General features: G+C 45.1%; 1 protein-coding gene across 2 annotated transcripts; it reads right to left on the bottom strand.

Annotated features, from left to right (window-relative positions):
* Nucleotides 1-1,411: 1,411 nt before the first annotated feature.
* LOC129829211 (next to BRCA1 gene 1 protein-like) lies at nucleotides 1,412-10,873 on the bottom strand. 2 transcript variants are annotated; one of them, XM_055890868.1, is made up of 21 exons: nucleotides 10,630-10,873; nucleotides 10,366-10,428; nucleotides 9,688-9,706; nucleotides 9,545-9,567; nucleotides 9,225-9,413; nucleotides 8,919-8,996; nucleotides 8,548-8,795; nucleotides 8,252-8,371; nucleotides 7,874-8,119; nucleotides 7,411-7,570; nucleotides 6,890-7,138; nucleotides 6,492-6,632; nucleotides 6,281-6,356; nucleotides 6,038-6,148; nucleotides 5,638-5,796; nucleotides 5,176-5,331; nucleotides 4,419-4,995; nucleotides 4,094-4,179; nucleotides 3,695-3,776; nucleotides 2,712-2,811; nucleotides 1,412-2,411 (listed from the first exon to the last, which is right to left on the bottom strand). In XM_055890868.1, exons 1-21 carry the CDS (start codon nucleotides 10,729-10,731, stop codon nucleotides 2,196-2,198), a joined length of 3,201 nt encoding a protein of 1,066 aa, XP_055746843.1. In that variant the 5' UTR covers nucleotides 10,732-10,873; the 3' UTR covers nucleotides 1,412-2,195. The 2 variants fall into 2 exon arrangements, with proteins under 2 accessions (XP_055746843.1, XP_055746844.1); XM_055890869.1 differs by having other exon boundaries at nucleotides 9,246-9,413.
* Nucleotides 10,874-10,897: the final 24 nt, after the last annotated feature.

Raw genomic sequence — 10,897 nt, 5'->3', positions numbered from 1 at the left:
TAACTTTAAACCGTCCCCTCGCCCCGACACGGGCGCGAACCAGGGACCCTCTGCACACATCGACAACAGTCACCCACGAAGCAGCGTTACCCATCGCTCCACAAAAGCCACGGCCCTTGCAAAGCAAGGGGCAACACTACTTAAGTCTCAGAGCAAGTGACGTAACTGATTGAAATGCTACTAGCGCGTACCCGCTAACTAGCTAACCATTTCACATCCGTTACAAATGCTTAGCAGGACAGGAAAATGGTCAAATTCACACACTTATCAAGAGAACATCCCTAGTGAATCTGGCAGATTCACTGAACACAAATGCTTTGTTTGAAAATTGTCTGAGTGTTGGAGTGTGCCCCTGGCTATCTGTAATTTTTTTTTTTAAACAAGAAAATAGTGCTGGCTGGTTTAATTAACATAAGGAATTTTAAATGATTTGTACTTTTACTTTTGATACTTAAGTACATTTTAGCAATTACATTTACTTTTGGCACTTTAAGTATATTTAAAAACAAGTACTTTTAGACTTTTACTCAAGTAGTATTTTACTGGGTGACTTTCACCTGAGTCATTTTCTATTAAAGGTATCTTGACTTTTATTCAAGTATGACAATTGGGTACTTTTCCATCACTGCCATTCAAACAACCATGTTGAAAATACATTTCAGCCACTAAAATAGAATTGTGCAATTTGTTTATTGGCTGATTGACAATTGCAGTGTACTTACTTATGTGCTGATTGAAAGGAGACCCCTTTAGCAAACACAGTTAATATTTTCAACATTTCTTTCGAAAGCATGATCTTTAAACTCGGCAGGACCTGAGCCCTAGGACCATGCCACAGGACTACCTGGCATGATGACTCCATGCTGTCCCCAGTCCGCCTGGCCGTGCTGCTGCTCCAGTTTCAACTGTTCTGCCTGCGGCTATGGAACCATGACTTGTTCACCGGACGTGCTACCTGTCTCAGACCTGCCGTTTTCAACTCTCTAGAGACAGCAGGAGCGGTAGAGATACTCTCAATGACCGGCTATTAAAAGCCAACTGACATTTACTCCTGAGGTGCTGACTTGTTGCACCCTTGACAACTACTGTGATTATTATTATTTGACCATGCTGGTCATTTATGAACATCTTGACCATGTTCTGTTATAATCTCCACCCGGCCCAGCCAGAAGAGGACTGGCCACCCCTCATAGCCTGGTTCCTCTCTAGGTTTCTTCCTAGGTTTTGGCCTTTCTAGGGAATTTTTCCTAGCCACCGTGCTTCTACACCTGCATTGCTTACTGTTTGGGGTTTTAGGCTGGGTTTCTGTACAGCACTTTGATATCAGCTGATGTAAGAAGGGCTATATAAATACATTTGATTTGATTTTGAAACTGTTAGTATTTGAACATATCACAACCACAAACATGTGTCCAGTTACAAAGCTCTTTTTTTCTGAAAGGAAAAGTACACACAGATAGGCCGAACATAGTATAGGCCTACAACGTTTGAAACCTATGCACTCAAATCACCATGACTCGGTCACTGATTACCATTCATAAAAACAACCTATGAGAAACTTGGTTCCATGAACAAACTTAGGAATGATATGGTGTCCCTTTTCATATATTTCTATCATACAACACTACGTGATTGTATGATAGAAATATATGAAAAGGGATGATTCTTACAATGGTGAAAGAGGAAAATGAGTACAAGTGTGATGCAGAGACAACATTTATAGATGCGAGTCCTATAGTACCACAAGTATGACTCATATGCTTAAAACTGACATGCAGGTGTCTCCTAGAAAGAAACAGCTTATTTCCTTAGTCTGCAGTGTCTGTTCCTTATACAATCCACAGATCAAATGTTGCTTGTAGCCAGACATCTAAAATAACAGTACTTTTGATACATACATACAATATTGCATTGTTTAGGCCAATTCACTACTATATCTAAAAGAATTCTGACATCTCAGTTCTTCAGCATTCCTATGTAATTGAATCCCACTGTGACTCAACCATGTAAGTCCCTCAAAACAACAAGAATAGTCTCAATACCCAACACAATGGAGAAGATTGGAATTCTGATTACATTCAATACCCACAACCTCCATTCTCTTTGGGACAGAGAACCTACCCTGGCCCTGTCAATAGGTAAGGCCCATGACCTGACATCAGTGCCAAAATGAACCCCCCCCCCCCCCCCCTCTCTCATTGGGTGTCAGGGGTCGTGTAGTGGCCTGGCTGATTGGCCGACCGGCCCGTCAGTAGTGTGTTGTCGGCCATGGCGACCAGCTCGTCGACAGTGTGCAGCAGGTTGTGCTTGTGCTTCCTCAGCAGCCATTGGTTGAGCCGCTGGTCCCTGAAGCCCATCTCCAGCAGCAAGGCCATCATGGAGGCGTCCTGGCTGGCCGGGTCCACACCACGCTGCAGTGAAGGGGGTGGGGGAGCCACGTCAAAAGGTTAGTTCTGGTTTGTCATGTTAAAGTGCACAGGGGTCATACAATAATACTGTACATACAACACTGTAAAAGACATGCATCACCTTGGTCTTTTGAGCCAAAAACACTTTAAAATAGATAAACTTGTATGACAGTTGTATGAAATGATCACTAATCTTTATGATGTTATAACCATTTATAATAGAGCATTTCAAAAGTTAAGTCAAGTTTTTATCTCATGGCAGTGTGTGACGAGGTGACGTATTGGGCTGTATGTGGGACCTACCTGTGTGGAGCAGCTCTGTCCGGTGAAGAGAGCCTTGTAGGCGGACGCTGCCACTGACAGAACCCCCTTGACTAGTCCCTCCGTGATACCACCTTGGCCCCTTTAGAACAGGAAGGATGTGGTCAGCCACTATGAGGAACAATTTGTTCCAGGGCCAGTGGTGTGGAGCTAGCAATGCTTTCACAAGACCCAAAATACCACAAAGCGTGTGTGTCAACAAAACGTTGTGTCATTGTTATATCACCAATGACATCACGCCACGAAGGTCTTTAAATATCTTCTCTTTATTGCAGTTTTATCATTTACAGTTTTATCTTCTGACATCTACCTGTAGGCAGGTAGCGTAGTGGTTAAGGGCATTGGGCCAGTAACCGAAAGGTTGCTGGTTCGAATCCCGAGGTGAAATGGGTTGACGTGCCCTTGAGCGAGGCACTTAACCCTAATCTGGATGAGATCGTCTGCTAAATGACTAAAATGTCACGTGTCAAAAATACTGTGCCTATTATTAACAATGAATGATTAGTAGGCATTGAAACGTTTCATTAATTTGTTGGCAGAAACCAAGTGTTTCAACTAAGACAAATGAGGACAAACATTTTTTATGAAAATAGATGTGGATAATTTCTACAACTAAACGAGGCTATTTTTTAAACTTTTACCATTGAAAAGCGATATTACAAGTATAAATACAGTAAAGTACAAACACTAAAATGTTTGAAGCAAAATAGCGTTTTTTTATTTTTATGACAACTGCTAAATTCAAGGAGTTGGTCTGATGGGTGCAGTCTCATGGCATCGGCCTCCCCCTTGCTTGCGGGAACAATGGAGAAGCAATAGAGGACCAAAGAAGAAAGGCCCACCTGCCATATCATGAGGAGACTCGGACCACCTATTGAGATGTGACTTTTGTTAAGTAAATCAGGTGATAAATTAGGTAATAGGGAGGCTGGAGTGGGTCTTTTAATATTGTGTAGGTGTTTCACCTTGGGCGCAGGGAGCTGCAGGGTCTGGAATTGTACGTCTCCAAGGCACTGGCTAAGCCTGATGGTCTGGTTGAACTAGATACTGAAATATAGATGGGGGGGGGGGGGGACATACTGGATGAGAGAGCTATTATAGAACAGTTGAGACGTTTTCCTGTTCCCGTCTCTTCAAAACACACGTTTCCTTTCTGGTCAGTGGCCGCAGACAGCGAAGTGAACACATCCTCAAAATAACACGACTGAACAAACAAGACTAGCTAGTCACATTAGTTCAATTGCATATTTTTGGACTGTGTGATCAGAGCTTCAAAAAACACGTCGCGTCCGCTTCATGCAGTGAAAAAGGCTGTATTTTGTAGACCCTTTCCCGACCGGCTGTGTGTCTGTCTTAACACCCACCATTTAAATGGACCGCTGGTTGGCATGGTTCTACTGGTCCAGACGCTTGTTGACCTGTTGGCTCTGCAACGTGGAATGCTTCAGACCTGGAAAACACACCGAAAAGAATGATATACTTATCGGAGAGAGAAGGGACAGTGGGACAAGAGTATAGTATGAGTCTGATAGTCCTCCTGCTGAAGATACTGAACAATTTGCACTTCACTTCAATAAAACACACTGCAAACATGTGTGATTGAACAGTAACACATCATCGGTCGTGATATCATTGTCCCCTGTAATATCTAAGCTGATAGCCTACTATTGCCTCAGAGAGCCCTCTCACCTGTGTGTGTACAGGGCCTGTGGGGGCAGGAGAGAGACCGGAGGTGGCACCACCTCAGGGGTAAGGGGGACAGCATCCAGCGTCTGGGAGGCACACAGCATCTGGTTGACACTGCTGTGGATGGCGGTCTCCGTGACTGTGGCTGCAGCCTCGCCCCTCTCTTGCCTCTCCCCCTCTGGGGTGGCTCTGTCCAGCTCCTCGGGCTCAGAGTCTGGCGCCGCCTCCTGCTCCACGGCTGCGGCAGTGACAGGCTCCAACAGGGCGGAGCTGTACGTGGAGTCGTCCAGCGGCCGACTGGTGTCGAAGCAGTCCGGCAGGACGATGACGTAGTCCTCGCAGGAGGAGGAGGACAAGGTGGAGATTTGGCTGCTCACCTCGTCCCAGTCTGCTCGCTCTTCTTCTTCTTCCTCATGTTCTTTCTCCTCTTCAATCTCAACGTAGTTCTCATCCTTATCTTCTTTATCCTCGGCTTTCTGGTCCTTCACATCCTTTCTGGCTTTGTTGTCTTCCTTGTCCTCCTCCTTCATTGCATACAGCTCCATGTACACATGTTCAACCTCTGGGGCCAGAAGCACCTCTGAGGACAAAGCATTGAGAACAAACCAACATTTTTCTGATTATGTGTCGTAATCATGTCTTCTGCTGATTTACAATTGCCAATGTGTAAAAGGTGAGAACATTACTTGGTGCATTTTGACTTGAGTTACTAGAGTCTGTAAACAGAAGCAGACAGGCTGCAGTGAGAGCTGTTCCTTACCTGTGACAGTCTCCTTTGAAAGTGTGATCTGGGGAAGGCCTGGAGGTGAACCTTGATCTCTCATAACCCCCATCATCAGCAAATCTGGTCCTGTCACTCTTAATGCTGTGTCAAATACTTTCCTCCCGTATCCAAAGACAGGGCCCGAGGCTACAGCTTCAAAAACAACTTTAGTTTTAAACTTCAATTTAGACTATTTAGTTATTTAGCAGACGCGCTTATACAGAGCGACTTACAGTAGTGAGTGCATACATTTTCATACTGGTCCACCGTGGGAATCGAACCCACAACCCTGGCTATTCAGAGTATTGCATGACAGTCATAACAAATATCACAGATAGTGAGTGGACAGAACAACCATACTTTATCGTTCAACTGAGTCTCATATTATTTTCACTTAGTGATGATTACATGTTTTCACATTTTGTTGGGAAATTCAACCAAACAAGATGGCCGCCTCACCTTTGGGCTTGCAGTAGCTGGGCTGATGTCTGCGAGGGAGCTTGTGGTCGGGAGCCTCCTCGAGGGCGAGGGAGCGGATCACCGTCTCACACACAAACTGAGTCCCGCTGATGTCTTCCTCCTCGTGGCCAGGTGGGTCAGAGTTATCCTCGTTCACTCCTGACCACAACACCCAATACAAAGATTAGGGCCGTGCCCGATTCAAGGTCATCACTGGGACCAAAGCTTCTTTTCTCTCAACCACTTTTACTCAAGCCGACACGCCCCCCTAGTTAACATAACGCCTCAAGTCTAGCCTACATTCATAAGCAACACAACATCTCACAATTTGATATTGTCTTCACTTATTTACTGTACAACTCAGTATGGTGAAAGTCCACGAATTTCACCTCTGCCTTACCTAGCAGGTTGTTGACCCAGTTCATCTCAGTGTTGATTTCGATCTGGTCGGTGCCTGGGTGCTCCAGTAGAGGGCCATTGTGGGGCAGAGGGGACACACAGGGGGTCAGATCTACCAATGGAACAAAAACAAACTCACCTCGGTCATCACAAGTCTGACAAGCATTAGGTCTTGAAACTCTGAATATCAGGGGGAAAAAATGCCCCACCCAAAAAATTGTGGTGGCATCGTATTATTTCTTACCGACTGGAGTGTTGTTCGGAACTTTCTCCAACTCTTGCACAATGTTAATATCCAGCAATTCAAAGGACAACAGATCCTAAAAAAAACAATTTACAAAGCACAAATATCATTGAGTCATTGAATAATGCATGAAGTTGCCCCGTGGTGTATGATAACGTCTACCTTTATGGCAAAGCCAACGCACTCTGCCTTGACCTAAGCCTTTCCTCACCTGTGCAGTGAGCAGGTCTACAGAGGGAAAGTGGTAGTCTCTGTGGCAGTAGTCTACAGACATGGCCAGACCACTGTCCCTGGAGCTGTTACTCGACATCCCCTCCACCTTCTCCACAACCACAGGCCTGGGCTCCACCTCCTGAAGCACAGTGTGGGAGAATGTCCGAACATGAGCAAGGCTTGGAATGATACAATGATACTAATAGTGGTGGAAATAGGCTGGATTTTGAGGTTTTATTACTGAACCTAAGTCCAGCCCTATAGAAGTGTCTGCATTAGCTACGTAAATATTATTGCTTTGTACCTGGTGTCAAATTTGCTTAGTAAATCCATCCCTGCACTAGTGTACGTACTGGGTAAAGAAATGTGAATGGGACACAGAGGTGGTTGACTTGCCAGGCATTTGTTCTGAGGACAGTTGGTGTGTGGGCTGGTGCTGGGGGCCACCACAATGCTGCACCACACGCGAGGGCCAAACTGCTCTCCGCAGTGTGCAAGGCGCCAGTGGGAGGTGTAGGTGCCCTCCATCACCGGGGCGATGAAGGCCACACTGACCACGCCCACCTGGCCCGGCTGCAGAAGGGGCACGGCCACCTCACGCTTCTCCCCCAATGCCAGTGCCAGGTTGCCCCACATGCACTGCAGCTAAAGACACACACAAAGACACAGGCATGCAAAGAAGACACATACATTTACACAAACCCAAGGAACCAGACACAAACACTTAAAACGGAGAACTTACACTGAATCCACAAAAGGCTGAAGCACTAGTCAGGTTAATAATCAGACAGGGTAAGTACTAATTACAAGTAATCAATAGTTACAATTATGTGGGGTTAGTTCTAGTATTCGGGTTAGGGATTGAGATCGTTTTAGTATGCAGGTTAGGGACTGAGATCGTTCCTCTCGGGTGGTACCTTGGTCTCTGAGGTCCAGTTGATGACGCCTGAGTTCTTCATCTTCCAATACTTGATGAACTTGGTGCCGGGCTCTCGACGGGTCCCGTCGGGCAGATTTTCATCCAGAAACAAGGCAGCCATAGTGGGCACCAAGGTGGTGTAGGAGACCTCGGGACCCCTAGTATTTCAAGTGTACAGAGCATTGTTGAAAACAGCCCCGGCTTCAGACCCATCCCTGTTTTTTTATGAATCATCAAAAAAGCAGGATCCTTTTTTGCAGCTCAAAGCAATTTTTTGGTTTAGAAATATATGAAGCAGCAGCAGCAGATTCACACGTGAGGTAGTTCCATCATCCACCAGCGATAAACTCTATTACAACTATTACAAAGATGGCCTATTTCTTGGGAAAATATTTGATTTTTGCTCCATGCTGGGCCTAGAGACACCCAGCACTCTGACGCCCTCCCGGGGTGGCGCTTACTCTGGACTGGAGGCCTGGGGGTCTGGGGCAGGGCCTGGTGCTGGGGCCTGGGTAGCAGCAGGGGCCTGGGTGGCGGCCACGTTGGATCTGGCGGAGGCAGAAGCAGGGCCGCTCCATTGCAGGCCCCTCTTCTCCAGCCTCAGCTTCTTCTTAATCTCCTTCACCTCGGCCTTGAGCTGCCTCCTCTCGGCTTTGAGGCGCTGACGCTCAGCCTTGCGCACGGTCCAGTCTCCTCGCCTTGGAAACCTGGGCACAAACAAAATATAGAGAGAGGTGTGAAGGCTGAGCATCTCCTGACAATACAAGAAAGTAAGATAGGTAAAGTAATGCATAGACAACATCACAGTAAAGGCAGGCTTCTACATCCAGCGGACTAACCTTAATTCTCCTGACATCCCATGCTCAGGGATGGAGAGGGGAGTCTTGGTTCTCACCAGGTTGTGGCTGGGGTCGTGGCTGTGTCGACACAGCTCACATAAGATACAGGACGGACACACTCTGTAGAAAAACAGGACACCAAAAAGAATGCACGGGCAAGGTTACTTATATTACTAATTGAAAGTGACATTTTTCATGAGGAATAAGTAAAATAAACATTTTATACTATTTCAACTTCTGAGTTACTCATTAACAACATAATAGCACTGATCTGTTATTGTTGTGATGCGGTTTACCTGCACTGATAAGCTCCATCGGTGGCTGGTCTCTTGCATTTGCTGCATTCTGGAGTGTAGCCCAATGAGGAGTAGGCGGGGGGGCCGGTAGAGGAGGAGTTCACCCTTGGGCCTTTGATATTGACTCCGCCCACTGCTCCAAGGGCCTCGAGAGGCCCACCAGGGTTGGGGGCCTTGTGGGTGCAGCACTGGCCAGAGAAGTCGCTGCACATCCTCTCCACTACCTCCTTCACCACCTCATCCTTGAACTGACAGGAGAGGGATCCCGTTAAAAAAGTTTCCTACATTACATTTTTTTAAAGTAGATTTTTAGGGACGTATTCCTTTATATTTCTGAAATAGTCAAGAATATAATTTCAATGTGGACTTACTTTTTCCATGTAAGATCTAAACCAAGCTGGGGGAAGCTTATCCTCTGGCTTAGTCACTTTGTTGTCCTTCACAACCACCTATGAAATCAAATGATCGACATTAAACTCATTACGATTAGTCAAAATCATACTATGAAACCAAAGTGTGTGTTCATCAAATCTTAGCTCTAGTTCTATTATTACATTGGCACATTTCATGAAGACAACGAGTATATCGCTCATGCAAAAATAAACCATCCTGACAACGCTTTTCTTACATTCAGACAACATTACATCAACATTGAAAGCCACGAGTGGTGCCCTTACAGCATCTCTCTCGGGAGTGACCTGTGTGCCTTTGTCCACAGTCTTGACCCTGGAGGGGTACGGCGGGGCTGGCCGGAGTTCCCCCTTCAGCTCCTTCACTTCTTGGGTCTTGACCGGCCCAGTGCCAGTCTGACCCTGCTTCGCCTTGTAAACGTTCATGTGCAACTGGTTCCCCTGCTTCTCTGCACTCTGGAGGAAATACATTACACCACATGCCACGTTCAGTAATTACGTACAGCATTCTACACACTGGAAGAAAAAGTTAAAATAAATATTTTTTTGCTATTGAAACCCATGAAAGAACATGTAAGTTTGAATACCTTCACACCCTCCTTATATTCCTCTGAAACACAATCAAAAGAGATCAAAGAATACATTTGTGTTGGTGAAGATTATGAACTGTGAAGCTTTAATAACATTCCCAATAAAAAAAAGCCTATTAAGTTAACACTTTATTTAATACCTTGGCTATTGACGGAAACCTGGATCAAAGAAAAAGGAGATACAGAAACAGATAGTGTTACACAATATCTTCAGTTTACTGTATTCAGTATACTGAATAATAAAAACAATTATTAATATTGGGGCGGCAGGTAGTCTGGTTCGAATCCCGGCGCCGAGGTAATAGCGGACAAAACCTCAATTACCTCGACTAACCGGTGCCCCAGGACATTGACTCTGTACCGGTACCCCCTTTATATAGTCTCACTACTGTTAACTTACTGCTTCTCTTTAGTTATTTGTTACTTTTATTTCTTATTATTTTCTATTTTTTTAACTGCATTGTTGGTTAGGGGCCTGTAAGTAAGCATTTCACTGTAAGGTCTACCTGTTGTATTCGGCGCATGTGACTAATAAAATGCGATTTGATAAGGTGAAAAAAAATCCGTTCGCTGTGCACTTGTGCAAGGCTCTTAACCCTAATTGCTCCATCGGCACTGTACAACGCATGGCGAGCCTCGTCGTGACCCTACTCTCTGGGGGAGTTACACTTGTGTGTAAGAGGATGAATATAAGAACACCCGCCCCCCCGGCTAATGTATCTCGTGTGTTATTATTACTACTATTGTTGTACATCATAAATGTTGGCACTGCATTCGTTGAAATAATACACAGTAGTACAAAATACATTTTAACTCACCTCCTCGTTGTCCTCATCAAAATATTTCACTTGAAAATGGCTTATTCCAAATGATGCTTTTATCTGCAGATTCAATTTTAAAAAAGCATGATGATTGAGGATCAGCATAACAAGACAACATCACATATAATCATCATTTGTGTTGTTAGAAAGATAATTTGCAGTCAAATGTAATTCGTGTGGTGTAATGTTGTGCTAGCTAGGCCTGCTAGACAAGGGGCCTCGAAGAATCCAGGCTAGCTAAACTGCGCCAGCGCTACTTACCCAGGCTTCTACCGACTCCCATTCCGACTTGTCCAAATCTGGAGCGACAAATCTCTTTACATTTCCCCTGAAATTCACTTTAATAGTAACAGGGAGCCCCATTGCTGCTTTTCTTTTTTAAATATGGACAATCATGGAAGGTAATAGCGGACAAAACGAGCTTTCGCACTCGCCAATCCTCTTGTTTACATCTTCAGCTGCGTTCAGGAAAATACGATGACGCGTTCAGTGCATACCTAATGCGCACGCGTATTCTTTTGTAGTGTTG

The sequence above is a fragment of the Salvelinus fontinalis genome, chromosome 30 (assembly GCF_029448725.1).
Source record: "Salvelinus fontinalis isolate EN_2023a chromosome 30, ASM2944872v1, whole genome shotgun sequence".
In the NCBI taxonomy this organism is placed as follows: domain Eukaryota; kingdom Metazoa; phylum Chordata; class Actinopteri; order Salmoniformes; family Salmonidae; genus Salvelinus; species Salvelinus fontinalis.
This window is presented reverse-complemented; position numbering and strand designations above follow the sequence as displayed.